The 19,996-nt window shown below is 21.0% G+C and overlaps 1 protein-coding gene across 1 annotated transcript; it reads left to right on the forward strand.

Moving 5' to 3' along the window:
- Nucleotides 1-10,181: 10,181 nt before the first annotated feature.
- On the forward strand, nt 10,182-15,205 carry LOC726969 (farnesyl pyrophosphate synthase). Its single transcript, XM_026444620.1, has 7 exons — nt 10,182-10,309; nt 11,367-11,505; nt 12,614-12,754; nt 12,963-13,160; nt 14,349-14,516; nt 14,639-14,851; nt 14,941-15,205. Exons 2-7 carry the CDS (start codon nt 11,422-11,424, stop codon nt 15,148-15,150), a joined length of 1,014 nt encoding a protein of 337 aa, XP_026300405.1. The 5' UTR covers nt 10,182-10,309; nt 11,367-11,421; the 3' UTR covers nt 15,151-15,205.
- Nucleotides 15,206-19,996: the final 4,791 nt, after the last annotated feature.

Consider the following 19,996-nt stretch of genomic DNA (forward strand, 5'->3'; position numbering starts at 1 on the left):
CATTTAAAAGTTTTTAAAAATTTTTGCAATTGTAACTTAGATTATTGATTTTAATTTTTCAGTAATTATAATTATCAGTCATAATGATGATAGTTTTTCTAACAAATACTTTTTTTAATTATATTATAAGAACATGGTAAAATCATTGTAAAAAATATATTTTTTTCGTGAATTATGAAAATAATTTTTTGCGTTAAAAAATAAATATAAATATAGTGTGACGAATATTTCCATATTGATCATATATCGTTATATTGTATGTCTCGATAATAACGATAGGTATAATCTTGGCATGTTTACTTCATAACATTTAAAATATAAATAAATTCCAAAAATGTCTCTAAATTCCCCTTTAGAAGCCGCCATTGCCTTCCATCGTCATTGTTATTTGTTGTGCATAATTTCTTCTCAATTCAAAAAAATTCTCAAAACAAATTTATTTATAAAATTCAATAAAATTACAAATAATATGGAAAAAAGATAATATGGAGAAAAGAGTAAACATTCACTCTCCATTACAAGATCGTAATAAGAACAAAATAAAACGAATGAAAAATAAGAAAAATGCAAAATCAATTGACATAATCATAACTTAACAAAATCAAATGTAACAGTTTATCCAACGTTAAATAGATCAAATAAATCAGCAATTCTTTTTATGAGTAATTTAATGATGTGTGAAACATGTTTATAATTAATATTGCTTATTACGTTTATAAGGAATAAACAAAGTTTCTCTGCATGAGAGTTAAATCAGATTCATACGATGGAACAATTGATAGTGAAAAAATTCAATAAAAATATTAATCTCATTTATTTCGCAAAGAAATATAAATGTGCTCTTTAGCGAATCTCATTCTCAAGGAAATTTTTCTACAATTTAAGCCTCAACTTAAGACTTAATAAAGAAAATCAACTTTGAGAAGTAGCAAGAAAGTTATAACAATAGCGTGCCTTACAGAATTCAATTCTGTTCCCATTATTATACTGAATCTTTTGGGGAAAAATCTTTACATTACAAATAAGATCACTGTCGAATTTCATCCTGGATTGAAATTAAAATGTAAAAAAGGAATTTGAGAAGACCTTCGGGAGAACTCAAAGTAAAAGATCCTGGAAAAATACCTAAGAAAAGCAGAGTGGAAGTATCGAAAATTAATCTGATGATTTCAGCATTGTCTAACAATACCAAAAAATGAGATAGATATTTTATTACTTCTATATAGTAAAAATGTCCAGAATTTTGTAGGCTCCACATTATTAATGTTACGTACCATTATTTCAATGATTTTGAAAAATTTAAAACGTGATTAAGAGATGTTTACTTCTGTGATGTTGATAAATTAATGTGCAATGTTTTCTATCACAATTCGATCGCAGGAAATCTTTCATCACTCTTCTCCTCAAAATATTTAAAATATCTAAACCCAATTGTAGAAGCTACAAAACTAGATGAATGGCTTTATGGTTCTAATTTCACTGAACAAATTAAAGAATGAAGAACAATAGAAAAGATTTGTGCAAGCCAGTTGGAAATGTCTTAAAGCCAAAAGATTCCAGGAATCAAGAAAACAGGAAGTACCCGCTTGCCAAATACAGGCCTTATCTATAGGCAGATAGGATCGGATCAGAAAAGACCAATGTTAAAATTCATAGAGAATTCAGAAGATCTCTCATCAAAGCTTATCGAAGACGTCAATTCAAGGATCAATCCAGGCATAAAAAAAATAATCATGCAACAATATCTATAGCAATTAAATCCAAGAAAAAATTAAAATAAAATAAGATAACAAATGAAGAAAAATTAATATAAATATTATGATTTATTATTTATTTACTTTATTTATTATTTGATATCCCTCCTTCGTGTCATATGCACTCTATGATAATCTTAGCTATATATTATAGCCGACTGAGCATAAGGAAGTTGAAATATCATAGAAAATGTATTAAATGTTACAGTTCATTCATTGATATAATTCGATATAATTTTTTTATAGAAATATTTCACATTTTATCAAAGTATATTAATTTACCATTGTATGAATAAAATCCACAGAAAATCTACAATTTTTTAAATATTAGAAAAAATTCATTATGGAAATGCCAAGAATCAAGAATAAAATACTCTTGTTATAAAATAAATACGTCTTTAAAATATCATATGTAAGTAAAAATCTTTTTATTATAATTTTTTTTATCATATATATAAATTAAAGGGAATGTACAATTTTATTTCTCAAAAAAAAAATAAATTTATTTAAATTTATTTATTTTAGATATCTGATCTGCAATATAGCTACGATGTTTCTTACAGATTTCTTAAATTCAATAATTGTGGAGAGATTTTCCAAGAATTTTTTAGCTATTTTTATTTTCAATTTATTTGTGATTTACACTATCAATGCGATTTATTCATCCTATACGAATAACATTTAATTAGTTTTTGAAGGTACAATCGGCTCTTTCGGAAGATACAGTTACATTATGCGTTCCATAATTGATCAATGTTTGTTTTTAATTGAAAATTCATTCAAAGATATAACGAAAGATTTCACAAGATTCAAAGGATTGCATTAGAAAAAAATTCAGTTTTACTTGATACTTTACTCTTCTTCGGCAATTTTTATGAAACAAAAATTCTATAAAAAGTCTTATTAATCATATGTTTTTAAAATAAAAACTATTTTTTCGTAAAATAATATAAAATAATATTTTAGAATAATTAGTACGATAATAAAAATGTTAGTGTGCTTATTGGATTAATAAGTAAGTTCAATAATAGATTTTTTCGAAATATAAATTTATTTTTCAAGTAATTATACATAAATGAAATAAAAAAAAAATAAATAAATATAAACTTTTTTCATTTTAAGGACAATTTTTTTCTTTATAATCTGTATAATCTGTATATATGTTGATATCATTTATTTGAAGAAAATTTCTTTGAAAACAATTAATTAATTGAAGAAAATAATTTATTTAGTTTTCGAAACAAATTATTTTCAATTTTATAAATGTTTTAATTATGTGAATTATTATGAAATCATGTATGTAATTATATGCATATGTATCTGTACTATATATCTATATTACTTTTAATTGTATCTAATATGTTTATGTCTAATATATTTATATTGACAAAAAGAAATTCTAAATCAGCATAAAAATGATGATATTTATTATCGATAATTCATTCGACTGGAACAATTATTCTACATTAAAAAATTTAAAAATATACATTTAAAAATATAGAATAAAATTTTTTTATATTTTGTTTTCAAGAAAAATTATTTTTAAAAATAATTGTCGCCATATATATATTCTGAAGTATGTCTTGACTTAATATTTTCTAAACATTATTCATAATAATAACCTTTTTATTTGATAATAAAGACAATAAAATTATTTTGTATAAGGGGGAATTAAATATTAACTAAAGAAATAATCAAAAAACTTGTTCTTAAAATTCTCTTGTTTTAAATCAAATAATGTACAGCAATATATCATTCAAAGAAGAAAAAAATGAATTAATGGCTTAAATAATTGAATCAATTATACAATATTTGAATCTAATATGTGTATAATATATGATATATATATATATATATATATATATATATATATATATATATATATATCATTAGCCACTATATTCTCTTCTTTCTACATTGGTATTTAGAAACAATACTATGAACAATACTTAGAAACTCACTATATTTAAATATCGAAACGATATTACTTAACTTTTATTGAAATATAATGTTCCGAAAGGAAAAAAATTGCTGAAATTATTAAAAATTTAAAAATTATTAAATGTTAAAATGAATGAAAGGAACATATCAAGGAAACTGTATTATATATAAAAAATATTTCTATTTATTAATAAAATAATATATTTTGAATATAAAGGAAATATTTTGAATATTTTGAATAAAATGGTATAAACAATTATATTATATTAATTATATTAAATTTAGAAAGAATTGATCAAACAAATAGGTAAAATCAGTCATTCAAGAAAATTCTTGAAATCCCTTCTCCTAAGTATCTTTTTTTAATATTGATAATATTTCGACGATATTTCATATTCATCTTTAAACTTATTCTTAACAGATTTGCATAACAATTAACTGATAATAAATAAAACATCATTGAAAAATAATGATACAGAAAAAATAAAAACACAAAGTATGTATTCAATGTATCATTGAATCAATCGTATTTTCATTTACTTCATTGCATGGTCAAGTGATTAACTGTAATCACTTATAATGGCATTGACAATGTCTACGTTGACAATTTGTGATTAGTGATCAATGTTTTTTGTTGATATGAACTCGTCAATAAAGGTTTTTAAGAAAAATATTATTGGATATTATTTTAGGAATCTGTCAATCGTCGTTTCTATATTTTTTTATACTTTGAGTAATTAATAATAGTAAATTAAATTATTATAATAAAATCAATTCAATATCCTAGTAAAATATAAAACATGTTATATCCTCCTTTATACTTTTATTTAAATAATCTAAACGATTATCGTTAGTATTTTCAAAGATATTGTCAATGTTGTCCCAATTTTTAAAATAAAAATTAAAAATTGCTCTTTCGTTTGAACAATAATAATCTTGAAACTAGAAACATCGTGACGAATGAAATTCAGTGTTATGCATTTCGTAACTATATTTAATTGCATTATTTGATTTTAATAATTAATATAACTTTAATATTTAAATTACAAAAATATAGATTTTTTCTTTGTTTTTTAATTTAACTTTACTTTATTTTAATTTAATTTAATTTTACTTTATTTTAATTATACATTATTCATATGTTGGCATAATTGATCCAGAAATATACGAAATAGACAAAATTTTGATAAAAATAAGTCATTAAAGATAATAAACTTTATATTTTACAAGTACTAAAAGAATAATATTCCAATATGTTGGCTCCCGCAGTAATGTAAAGTTACATACAATGAATTGTTAAGTACATATACATGTGTCGATTGTTCTTTCGATTGAGGCTATATACATGTGTATATGTGTAATGAATTGATCCTCGTGGTTATTTCTTATGTATTTCTTAAGATACAAAGTGGACCGTCTAAACGGTTATACTTTTTGCGCATGGCTACAAGAAAGTAGAGACTCTCACAATGTCACGGCACGTAATCGTATCTAATGGTGGTAAAGGATGATGATTGATAAATGCAAAGAAACTATCTTACCGTGTCCGGCAGCCATATTATGACGTATTCATGTGAGCCTTTATATACAAGTGAAATTCATATCCTTAGAAAATTTCTTCTTAATTCAATTGGAAAAATGGAGCATGATAATAATCAATAATAATGGTATTAGTAATGATAGTAACTTAAATTAGAAGATAATTCCTTAGATTAAATTGGTAATTAGTGCACAAAAATATCAAGATACCGACAATCTGGAATTAATCAACATATATTTAAATTTTTTCGAATTAGTATTACATTGATCGCAGTTGAGTCAAACAGTGAAATGTCATCTTTAGAATTAGATTCCGTTCTAACTAGGCTAAAGTGTACCAAAAATATAGAATTTTAAATGTTGAATTTTGAACTCTTCTCGAAAATGATAATCTTCTCAAATAATATTATCTTTTGTTTAAACTTAATAGAAGTAAATGACCAATAATGATGACAAATAATAATAGAAAAAGTTTTCTATATGAGAAATTATTTTTTATAAATAAATATTATAAATATCATAAATCTCGAGGACTAATAAATATCACTCGGAAATATTAACAAAAGATATTGATGGTACGTAAATATTAATGATCTCTTAATGTCAACTTAATATGGATTTTGATAGTATACATCTAGAAATTAGACATTTCAAAATTAAAATTATTTTCATTTTTTTTTATTTTAAATAAAACAAATATATGTATAAAGATATTTATATATTTGATATCACTTTTTTTTTCTATGAGAAGAATTTTTTACATTTAATCATTTCTTCAAGAAAAAAACGGAAATTTATATTTTTATGATGTTTTAGCTGACAAAACATGAGAGAAAAATATATATATGTTAACTGAGCGTGAAAATAATAAAAAAAATGTATGGGTTTAGCTGAATAAATATATTATATTATAGGTAATTGCGTATCTGTTTACAAAACATTTGAAATATGTATATGGAAAAAAAACAAATAGATACCAACTATGGAGTAGTGGTATTATTAGCAACATTGAATAATAAAATCAAAAATAAAATTTCAGCAACTTTAACTTCTATAACAATATAACAATATTAAAAATTTTTTAAAAGTAAAAGTTGTATTTTCTATCATTGAAAAAAATGTTGATTTTTTATAAATAAAATGTAATATAAAACAAATTTTATAATTTTGTTCTGATGAAATTATTTTTCTAATTTATTTTGAAATTAGTCTTGAAATTAAATATATTTTTTTTAAATAAAGAAAATTTAATTTTGTAGTTTTTTATTTACAAATTTTTAAAAATTTTTACAATTTTTGCAATTTTTGTAAGTTCGATCATTGATTTTTATTTTTCAATGATATAAGTATTAATAATAATGATGAGAATTGTAAAAAAAGATAAATCATGAAAGCAAATTTTTATATTAAAAAATAATTATTTATTGTGACCATTTAAGTCTATATGGAAATATAATATTAATTGTTTATTATAAATTGATGTGAATATATTTTTATTAGATAATGTTAGATTTTTCATATTAATTCCTTGAAATTGATAAATGAAAATATTGAAATGGTTAACTATATTATGTACATATACAACATATTCTTTAGCAATTAATTTCGAATAAAAATTATCATCTCTCGTGACAAAATAGCAAAAAAGAAAAAATTAAAATAAATATTATTGCTTCACATTTGAAATCCCCCCTTCGCGTCACATTTACGATCCAATAACGGTAACCTAAGGTATATATTAAAGTTCTCAAGTTGAGCACACAAAAGTTGGAGTATCAAAAAAAAAAGTTATATTCATTCATTCATATAATTTTTTACAGAAATGTCTTATATTTTATCAAGATATATCAATTTACCGTTATGTGAACGAAATACACAAAAAATCTTTAATTCTATAAATTTAAATATTAGAAAAAGTTCATTATGGTGGAAGTGCCAAGGATCAAAAATAGGATATAATCAGAAGAATAGGATATTTTATAAAATAAATATGCCTTTAAAATATCATACGTAAGTAAAAATATTTTTATTATAATTTTTTTATTATATATTTTGTTATAAATCGTAGAGAAATATTTAATTTTATCTCACAAAAAAAATATGTTTAATTAATATAGAGCGATATATTTATAATAATATTTTTTTATATAATATATATAATATATATTTTTTTATATTCAAACTATATTTTCATATGCAAAAATTTTCGTTATTATCTTCAATATTATTAACAAATTACTAACAATAAAATATTATTCTATCATAGAGTACATAGACGCGAAATAATGTTGGCTACATGTTGATTGAACACGATATATATGTAATAAATTAACCCAACATATCGAAGAAACTGTATTACATGTAACAAATATTTCTATTTACTAATAAAAAATACATATTTTGAGTAAAAAGAAATAAACAATTATATTACATTAATTATATTAAATTAAAAAAGAATTGTTTAAATAAATAGATAAAATCAGTCATTCAAGAAAATTCTTGAAATCCTTTTTTAGCATGATAGTATTCTGGTATATATCCTTATCTTTAAAGATATTCTTAATAGATTTGCATAACATTAAATTGATTAAATTAATAGATGAAACATCACCAGAAAATAAACAATGAAGGCAACGTCCAATCAATCGTATTTATCATTCATTTCATTGCATAGTCAAGAATAATCAACTATAAAGACTTTTAATGATATATAATCAATTTTTCCGGTCGAATAGTCTGCGCGTTGATAATTCGTGATTAGTGATCAGTGTTTTTTGTTGATATGAACTCATCAATAAAGGATTTTAAGAAAAATATTGTTGAATATTATTTTAGGAATCTGTCAACCGTCGTTTCTACATTTTTCTGTACTTTGAGTAGTTAGTAATGGTAAATTAAATTATTGTAATAAAATTGATATATAATACTTTAGTGAAACATAAAACATGTTACATATTATCTCCTTTATACATTTATCTAAATAATCTAAACAATTATAGATATTGCTAGTATCTTCGAAGATACAGTCAATATTGAATTTTTAAAATAAAAATTAAAAATTGTTCTTTCGTTTGAACAATGATTAATTTTGAAATTAGAAGCATCGTGCTGAAATTGAATGAAATGAAATTTAGTCTTATGCATTTCGTAATTTAATTACATTATTTGAATTTAATAATTAATATAACTTTAATATTTATATTACAAAAATATAGATTTTTTTCTTTCTTTTTTACTTACTTTACTTTAATTATATATTATTCATATGCTGGCATAATCGATCTAGAAATATATAACAAAATAAAAAAATTTTTGATAAAAATAAGTCATTAAAAATGATAATAATAAACGTTATATTTTATAAGTACTAAAAAAATAACAATTCAATATTGTTCACTCCCACAGTAATATGAAGTACAGTGAATTGAAAAGTACATTTACAGATTGATTGCTCTTTCTTCTGATACATACAAGTGCGTGTGTAAAGAAATTTTCGTGAATATAATTATATATAATTATATTTCTTAAAGATGAGCACTGTATAAGAGATTACACATGTAGTGCAAGTTATAGTCTTTCACAATAGCAGGTAATCTTGCCTAACGGTCAAAGGACCCTACTTAATTACAAAGAAACTCTCTTTTATCGTATCTGGCCAGTTTACGACATGTTTATCATGAATTCATAATATGTTTACAACTGAAATTTGTGCTTTTAAAAAATTTCTTCCTAAATTGGTAGAATCAGAATGGGGCATGATAATAATAAATATTGACATGATCAATATCATGAACCTAACTCAAGTTAATGGAAAATTTCACAAATCGATATATTTGATTCTCAAATTTTACTCTCTAATTGGTAATTAGTGCACAAAGATGTCAAGATGCTGATAATCAGGAATTGATTAGCATATATTCATTATAAATTTTCTTGAACTAAAATCATATTAATCGCCAATGAATCAATCGTGGAATGATACCTTTGGAATCGAATTCCGCTTCAATCAAATCAAAATATGTCAAAAATACACAATTTTAAATGTAGACTTAATTCTTCTGGATAATAATAATTAAGTTAATTTTTCTCAGATAACATCATTTTTTGTTAGACTTAATGAAAATGGACGATCAATAAAATAATAATAGAAAATTTTTTTCTATGACAGAAATTATTTTTTCCAATAAAGTATCATAAATCTCGGGACTAATAAATACTCAGAAATATTAATAAAAGATTTTGATGATATTTAAATATTATTAATTAATTCATAATTCTCAACATTAATTTATTATGGATTCTGATAGTACAGATCTAGAATATACATTTTAAAATTAAAATTTTTTTTGTATATTAAATAAAACAAATATATATATATGGATATGAATTTGATAAAGATATTTATATATTTGATACATCCCTTTTTTTTATAAGGAGAAATTTTTATAATTAATTCTTTTTTCAAATAAGATGGAAACTTATTTTTTTACAATGATTTATCTTTTAAAATATAATGAGAGAAATATACGCGAGCGTACGCCCGCGCGCGCGCACGCATACACACACACACATATAAAAAGCTACATCATTCACAAATTTTTTAAAAACTGTATTCTCTACCATTAAAAAAAATATTGAACTTTTAGGAATGAAATATAAAAAGATTCTAATTTTATTTTGGTGAAATCTCTATCTGATTTAAATTTTGAAATTAAATATAAAATATTATATGAAAAAAAATTAATGTGAATATTATTACACAACTTGACATCCCTCCTTCGCGTCATATGTACAGTCCAATAACGGTAACCTAAGCTATATATTAAAGCCGATTAGGTGCACAAACGTTGCAGTATCAAAGAAAATAACTTATAGTTTATTCATTGATATAATTCGATATAATTTTTTACAAAAATGTTTTATATTTTATCAAGATATATCAATTTGTGTGAACGAAATACACAAAAAATCTTTAATTCTATAAATATTAGAAAAAATTTATTATGGTGGAAATATCAAGAATCAAGATACTTTAGTTATAAAATAAATACGTCTTTAAAATTTCATACTTACTTGTAAATAAAATGTTTTTTATATATATATACTATAATTTTTTTTATTGTACTTGTAAATTGAAGAGAAATGTTTAAATTAAATTAAATTAATCTTTAAAAAAAAATATATTTATATATTACGTTATATTTCAAGTCAATATATTAAGCATTAAATTAATTAATGATATTGTATTATACCGTATTTATTTTATCATAAATATATCATATTATATTCAATTACTGTGTAGTTATTTACATAAATGAATATAAGAAATTTTCCAAAAAATGTAAAGAATACTAATTCTCTATTGAAAATCAGGAACTAACTCTTCACAATATTTTTTTTTGCATGCTAATATCTGGAAAAATATTTATGAGAAAATTATTTTGATATAAGAAAATCATTATTAAATCTTGCGAGCATTTACTATTCGCGAACAATTCAAATTTTAATTTTAGAAAGTTTGATTAAAATGGTACTAAATAACAATCTTAACTTTTTGTTTTATTAAAAAATAGCTTAATTTAATTTTATAACCTGCGATTGACAAGATTCACAGTGAATCAACTTTCCTTTATTGTTTATCATTTTTGAGTAGCAATCATCTGAAGGCTAGTTCGCAATGTCTGGTTCAGCTAGGAACTGTCATTATTTAAGAGACGCAGTGATATTTTCAATGTCACTGATGTTTTATAAAAGCCATGTCATAACATGATTTAGACATATAACAATTCAATTTTCTTTTTGTAGTTGGATTATTTAAAAAATAAATAATATACAAGAAAAAAAGTAACATTAAACAATGTATAATAATAAAATAAAATAAGATATCAGATCGAAATCATTGAAATAAATAAAATTATATGAAATATTTCATCAACTTTTTAATAGAAATAAAATTTAAAACAATATACAAATTTTAGAACAAATGATGCCTCTATATTTTAAAAACTTTATTTATAATCATAACCTTTCCATTTAACAATAAAATTATTTCATATGAGAGGCAAATAAATAAATGACTATTAATTGTTTAAATTACAGAAATGATTTAATAATAAAATTCCTTTGTTTCAGATCAAATAATGTACAAGAATATGTCAATTCGTTTAAAGATGAAAGAAATGAATTAATGGCTATGTGGCCCGATATTCTCCGTGAATTATCGGAAGAATATAATGAAGAATTACCAGATGTTAAAAAATGGACAAAAGAAGTATCTATTTTCTTTTTTTAAATTATATACTATAAAATAATATAATTTTGAATCGTGTATCATAATTTCTTGTGCAATAAAATATACAAATTAGTATATGAAAACAATTATTAAATTATTGAAAACCAATGTCCGTGATAATTTCGCAAGGAAGTCAGAATTTATTCTATTCAAATTCTATCAATCATTTTGCAAGAAAATCAGCCAGAACATAATTTTATTGTTACGAAATTCAGATCATATTCAATTAAGCATCACTTAGAAATCGCAAAATTTAATTAATTATCAAAGAGTCATAACAAACAATTGGAGTGAATCATTAAGCTCACTCAAAATTTGCAATATAAACAGTTACACATTTTATCACTATGTTATAAGATATGAATAGAAATAATTACAAAATATTAATTTAATTATTGATACTCTTTTTACTCTAATTCTTAAAAATTTTATTGATAATTATTTTTCTTTATAATTATCATTATATATTATAAGAGAAACTGAAAAATATTGATAGGGAGATTTAAAATAAAAATATAGAACATATTTCTATTTTTTTTATATATAAATAAAAATTAAAAAAAACAAATACTTCAGTATAGATTATTTTGTGTAAATCACGATGTAGTTTAGAATTGCAACTTCTATTAACCTAAAATTACTTTCTGAAAAGAAATATATTTTCGTGAAAAATTTAAATTTTTATTATATTTATATGAGAATTTTATCGTGCTGAAATATTAAACACTAATTTGATATGAAAATATACTCCATTTTATATATATATATATATATATGTCAACTCCCATTACTTTTAAGATTATTAATATTGTTAATAAATAAGTAAATTATTATTATTTTAAAGTTTTTTCGAGAAATGAGATATACAGACAAGGCAGATTTGATATATATATATGATAAATATTTTAACTTTTGCTTTCTAAAATAATTGAATCGATTGTACAATATTTGAACATATATATCTATATACATATATATACCTAATATATATATATGTATCATTAGCCAATATATTTTCTTTTTTTTACATTCGTATTTAGAAACTATATTCACTATATTTAAATATCCAATATTTCTTAACTTTTAGCTATTGGAATATACTGTTCCGAAAGGAGGAAAACGAAGATCAGTACCAATTGTAATCGCATATAAATTGCTCGCATCTCAAGATCAATTAACGGAAGAAAATATTCGTTTAGCTCGTATTTTAGCTTGGAGTATAGAAATAGTAATTTTTTATTTTATTCTTTTTCTTAATTTATATTATTTTAGAATTTATTATTTTCCAGTTGACAAACATATATATTGCTGTATAAATAAAACAAAAATTGATATCATATAATTCTTTAATATTTTAAATTTATATTATTTCTTTCTTTAAAAAGTTTTCTTTCTTTTAAAAGCTTTACAAAGTTTATAGATGATTGTTATTACAGATGCAAGCGTTTCACACAATGATAGATGATATTTTAGATAATGCAAACATGCGACGAAATCAACCAACTTGGCATGTAAAAGTTGGATTAGGTGCAATTAATGACGGTTTAATTTTGGAAACATGTATATATAAGCTTATTAAGAAACATTTCAAGTCGAAAAATTGTTATACAGATATCGTGGATATACTTTTGAAGGTGAGTATCAAATTTTTTTATTTATATAAAATATGCTCGAAGAAATAATTATTGTATTCATATATTCATTATTAATTGTTTTTATAAATTAATTCATTATTAATAAATCCAAAATTATTACATTTTATTGCACAATCTTAATTTTAAAGAAAATAATAATGATAATAAAACTTCTACAAAAATTGGAAATTTAAAGAAAAAATTTTAGCATATAGAAATAATTTTATGTACAAAGCTGAAAAGTGTATAATGTATAGTCTATGATTTCAAATTAAAAAAAAAGATCATTGTATATTATCAAAATGTAATTATTATCTTTATAAATGTACAAACAATAGTTTTGTTTATTAATCATTCATGAATATTTACCATTTTACAATAGATTGTTATTCGCCTAATTCAACACTTTATTTTTAATTTCTTTCATATTTTAAAAAAAATCTCAAGGATATCATATTCGTTTTGTTGATATGAAAGATAATAAAAAAAGAAAATAATGAAATTTTAGATTTGAAATTGACAATAATATTTAAGTAACAAAATGAAAACAATATCACATTGAGAATTTTTAATTATATATATTTCTTACATGAGAATACTATTGAGAAGTACTGAAGCCAATAAATTATATTTTCTTCTCTATTCTGATTTTTTAAATATTTTTCTTTTTTGTTTTCGAAGTTTAAATACATTAGATTTTTTTTCATCTGATTTCTACATATTTATATTTGTTTTTATACTTTTATAGAAATAAATAAATAAAATAACATATATAAGTTATATATATATATATAAATTAATTGATTTTAAATAAAATTGTGTTTCTTCTGTGAAATATATTGAATCTATTAATATAATATTCATAATATATATTGCTTATTAAATTAAAAGCATAAAAATTGTTAATTGCATTAAATAATTTATTGCTTCTTTTTCCTTCAATACATATTTTATCAATTTTAATAAAAAATTTTTCAATGAAAATATTAGTAAAAATACGTTTAACATTGTTAAAACGAGTTTCTACATAATGAATATTTATCATAAAACAATTTCAAAATGTTTGTGTAAAATAATTTTAAATTTTATTATATACATACATCTTTTTCTATATAAATTTATATTTTAAAATAATGTAAAAAATTATTAAAGTACGATTTATCAAATATTTATATAATTTTAAAACAGTATCATACAAAAACAGCGCATGGTGAATGTTTAGATATATTGATATCGACAGATTGGGCAAAGAACGCGAATTTTAATCTTTTCTCTATGGATCGATACAATCATCTAATAAAACATAAAACATCTTATTTCTCATTTATACTTCCGTTCAGTCTTGCTATGCGTTTCGTAAGTATATTTAATTGCATCATTTGATTTTATTAATTCTTATAACTGTAATATTTATATTAGAAGTATAAATTTTTTTATTCCTTTTTACTTATTTTATATTAATTATACATTGTTCATAGGCTGGCATAATCGATCTAGAAATGCATCGGGAAGCAGAAAAAATTCTAACAAAAATAAGTCATCTTTTTCAAGTACAAAATGATTTTTTGGATTATTACAGTAAAGAAGAAATTGGAGGAAAAAGTGGAACTGACATACAAGAAGGAAAATGTACATGGCCCATTGTGATAGCATTGGAGCGAGCTACAGCTGAACAAAAAAGAATTTTAAAAGTAAATTTGTCATAAATAATATTTCAAATTCATTTTCTTCTAATGGAATACTAATTACTGAAATTACTAATAATATTAATATCATCTAGGAATGTTATGGAGTAGCTGATGAAGAAAAAGTAAAACGTGTAAAAGAAATTTATGACAAAATAGGTATATCGAATATCTATTTTGATTACGAAGAAGAAACGCATAATTTATTGAATACATATATACAACAATTATCTTCGAATCTTCCTCCTGAATATTTTTTATATTTACTCGCTACATCATGTAGTAAAGTAGGACGAAAACATTAGTTGCGCAAGATATTCGAAAATACATAGAAACACATCTGATTACCCAGAGATTCCTAAAATAATATTCAAATAATATTTTTCTATAATATTTTTTTATATAAAAATATTTTTGTAATAAAAAATTTTTAACAAAAATTAATAGATTAATTTTTAACAATTTAATAGATTACTAAAAATTTATTAAATGTAAAATGAATAAAAAAAATAATAAAAATTAATAAAATCTTTGAAAATCCGTTTTCAAAACGAAACAAAAATTACTTTGTTTTTTAAAAATGTATTCTTTTTTTTTCATTATATTGTAGAGAAAATTAAGTTGAAAATATATTATATGATATTACATTTTTTTTTATTTTTGACATTTATTTTTATTTCTATCTATCAATTACGAGTCTGAAAAAACAAAATAATAATACTTAAAATTGACTTTAATTATTAGTAGATTTTAATTATAGAATAATATAAACAATAATATAAAATCTTTGAAAATTTATATATATATTGTCATTATATTATCAAATTCTTTTTTTTTTTTTTTTTTACTAATTTTCTTGTAAATAACATTTGATATATTCCATACAAAATACGAATTAGTAACGAATTTTAACTCAAAATTATCAATAGCTATTTATTATATTATAGCTAGAATAAATTGATTATTAAAATTAATTCGATTCACATTTGAATTCGAAAGAATCTCAAAAATCTGTTGAGATACAATTAAGCGAATATTTTTCAATTGTATAAATAAATAAATTTTATAATATTATTATATATATAATAAATTTTTTCAAAATGATTGTGAAAAAAACTGCTCTGATTAAAGTTAAAATTTTGTAAGTTTATTTATTGCAATTTCACATATAAATAAAGAGTCCTTTTCATTTAACTTTTAAAAACAGAAGAAATAAACTTACTATTCAAATAAAATTGTGTATTGAAAATTTAGAATTTTGTTTAATTATTATCATTATTTTTTGTGAAAAACAGCAATTGTGAAGATAATAATAATAATAATATTGTTAATATTACACTGGACCTTACAATTATATATGATAAATGTTCGAAGCACATTTTCAAAATTCGCACAAAGAATTTATATATCACTAAATAATCGATATTGTTCTAAAGTATAATGAAAAAATTTTACACCAAATAAACTTTAGTTATTTACTCGTTCATACTCGTTCTTACTAAAACTCAATGAAAATATTTGAAGCTGCCATATTTTTCGAAATTGATAATTAAATAACTATTTTTTGATAAAATATATAACATTTTACCTAAGAAACAATTAATTTTAAATATTTATTGATTTTAACTGGGAAAATATTAAAAAATCAAAAAGAAATTGGTTAGTATGAAAAACTAAAATGAAAAATAATATGAAAAAAAAAGTTTGCAAATCGCAAACTTTGATACAATTTTATATCTTTATTTACTATTTAAAAATATTGTAATAAAAGAATCCCAAAAATTTGATTTGGAACTTGAATTACAATTGTATTGTACAATTAAATTATTTAAATATTTCCATCAAAAATGTTAACTTTGATGAATTTGTCTATTATTCTATAATGTTCATTATAGTTTTTGAATGATAGTATAAATGTATAAGAGATATAATTTTGATGCCCGCATATAAAGAAAAACAAATACACTGGATAACCGAAGAGACAAATATTTCATGATTTATTATCACTATAAGGTTAACAATCAAAGCTGTACGAGGTGTTATAGAAAAATCTTCTATACATCATAAAATCAATAATAGACTTTTTATTAACTAAATCATTATGTCAAGTAACTTGATTTTTATACAATACTACCTAACAGTAAAAAATAGAAATATATTCTATTTTGTACTGATTTAGAATTTACAGATGCAAATATTCGTTACACGAAAAAACATCAGATTCAAAGTGTAGTAGAACGAATTAATAAAAGTCCATGAATAAATCGCTGTAAAAAATAATTATATCTCTCGATTTTTCTAAATCAAAAAAGGAACATTTAAAAATAATATTCAAACATAATTATTGCAACTATGAGTACTAGCAATAATTGTTAGTCTAATGAATTCTTTTAAATTCATTTTTTTAAAGCTTAAATTCATTTTAAAAACACTATTTATATATCAACTATATAAAAATATATTATCTTAAAGAATTAATAAACATGTACTTTGTTTTAAATATTGAATATTTAAAATAAATAATAATATTGAGAATAAAAGAAATATAGAATAATATTGAGAATAATTGCACGAAACAATAATTGTAAAATTTATACAATATCGGATGATTTTAAGATTCTTGAATTATTTTTATATTTTTCTTATGTCGATCATATATGTCAAATTTTATAACATATATTTGAACAAAAAATATCAAATTTATCTGCATTTTGAAATATTCCTATTTAAAAATTTTAAAAAGCTTAACTAAAGATCAATAAATCTAATATTTGATTATTAATTTTTGACTCAAAAAATATTTATATTTGTGAAAATATTAAAATTTTTTAAAAAACTTTACATAAAATAATTTTATATAAAATCATAAAATTAAAATTGTATTTCTGCTTCAATATCTTTAAACAAAAATGATTATAATGATTTCTGAAGTTAATGATTATTTTGTTCTTAAAAAAAATTCTTTTTATATTTTTTTAAATAAAGATAAAATTGAAAAAATTATAGATGTATTATATATATATATATATATATATACTAATTACATATTATATGTTATAGCATGATTTAATATTTTAATTTCTGCAAAAAATTTAAATAAAATTTGCGATTTTTGCAATTATTTTACAAATATAAAAAAATTGATGAGAATACAAGTATAAGTACATAAATTTGCTGGAAATATTTATCAGAATATTTGTATATGATTAGATAAATGTATATTTATAATCTTTTTTTTATATAGATTTATTTTTTATTTATTTTCAATAAGAAAATATATAATATTCAAAACATAGGTATAATAATTATATATATAATAATCAAATGGAAATTTTAATCGAACAAATTATCTTAGAAGATATAAAAAATTACATATTTTTTATTAATATTACATAATATTATTATACTTGTAGAAAATTTCAATTCTATTGAAACTTATTATATTCAACACATAAATAGATATTAATTATTTAAACAAAGATTTTTGAAAAACTGACGAAACATACAAAATAGTATTAGAGGAATGAAAGTCATAGAATATAATAATTTATTTAAAAAGATAAAGAAATATACGTTATATTTCACAAATACTAAGAATAATAATATTGTTCCAATATTATTCGTTCTCATAATAATGAGGTGAATTGTTCAGTATATATATATCATATATATATTGAGTTCATATATATATGTGTTTCAAATGTCCTTTCGATTGAGATGTATATATTTGTGTATGTGAAGAGGCTGGATTCATGATTGTTAATGTATTTCTTAGATGGAAAGTGGATTACACATGTAATGCGTGTGCTATAAGAGAACAACTTCTCTCACAATGTCATAACAGATAACCGTGATAATCCAATGGTCAGAGAACGATGCTTAATTAATAAGAAACTATTTATTGTATCCAGCGGACGTGTTCACATTGAAATTTCTTTTACACGTAACAATAAGTAATCATGTCCGACGGTCAAAGCACGTGTTTACAAACTAATTGTCGTATTCAGCGTTAAGACTACGACATGTTCATCATAAGCCTCTATTTACAAGTGAAGCTTGTGCTCTCAGAAAATTCTTACCTTATTCATTTAAGAGGATCAAAATAAGCAATAATAACCCAATCAATATCTGATACAAATTAAAAGAAAAGTCCTTGAATTGAATTGGTAATTAATGCACAAAGATATTAAAATGCTGACAATCAGGAATTGATCAGCATATAATTATTATAAATTTTCTCAAACCAACATCATTGATTAACCGTGGAATGTCACCTTTAGAATTGGATTTCCGTTTCGAAACCAGACTAAAATGTCAAAAATATACAATTTTAAATATCGAATTTTAAATTCTTCTTGAAAACGAATCTTAATCTTCTCAAACATAACATCATCTTTTGTTTAAATTTAATATAAGTAGACGAATAAAATAATAATAGAAAAAGTTTTTTATGCGAAATAAGTTTTTATTTTAAATTACAGTTTTTCGAATAAACTGTAATAAATATTCGTGAATATTAACAGAAAATATTAATATGCTTATTAATATTTTCTTATTAATCAATTTAATATGGATTTTAACGTAATATACATTAGAATAGACATTTCGAAATTAAAATTTTTATTTTTATTTTTTGTTTTGTTTAAATAAAATACGCGCGCGTGTGTAGATATGTGTGGATAAAAATATTTATATATTTGATATATATTTTTTTTCTATGAGAAGAATTTTTTACATTTAATCCTTTCTTCTACAAAAAAATCGGAATTTTATATTTAATCGATATTTTAGCTTTTAAATTATAATAAAAGAAATATATATATATATATATATTTTATATATATATATATATATATATATATATATATATATATATATATATAAAGCTACATCAATTAAAAAGTATATTTTCTATCATTAAAAAAAATATTGATTTTTTTTAATAAAATATAATATAAAACTATTCTATAATTTTAAAACGATTATATAATTTTCTGGTGAAATTCTCTTTCCGATTTATTTTGAAATTAATTTTAAAATTAAATACATTTCTTTTAAGAAAAAAAATTTTTTTAATTTAATTTTATAAATTTTGATTTACAAATTTTTAAAAATTTTTGCAATTTTTATAACTTGAATCATTGATTTTTA

This window comes from Apis mellifera, linkage group LG13, assembly GCF_003254395.2.
Source record: "Apis mellifera strain DH4 linkage group LG13, Amel_HAv3.1, whole genome shotgun sequence".
Classification (NCBI taxonomy): Eukaryota; Metazoa; Arthropoda; class Insecta; order Hymenoptera; family Apidae; genus Apis; species Apis mellifera.

Coding starts and splice junctions, on each gene's coding strand:
- LOC726969 (XM_026444620.1), top strand. CDS start 11,422: ATGGCTATGTGGCCCGATATTCTCCGTGAATTATCGGAAGAATATAAT. Junction 12,755..12,962: donor TAGCTTGGAGTATAGAAATA/GTAATTTTTTAT, acceptor TTGTTATTACAG/ATGCAAGCGTTTCACACAAT. Junction 14,852..14,940: donor AACAAAAAAGAATTTTAAAA/GTAAATTTGTCA, acceptor AATATCATCTAG/GAATGTTATGGAGTAGCTGA.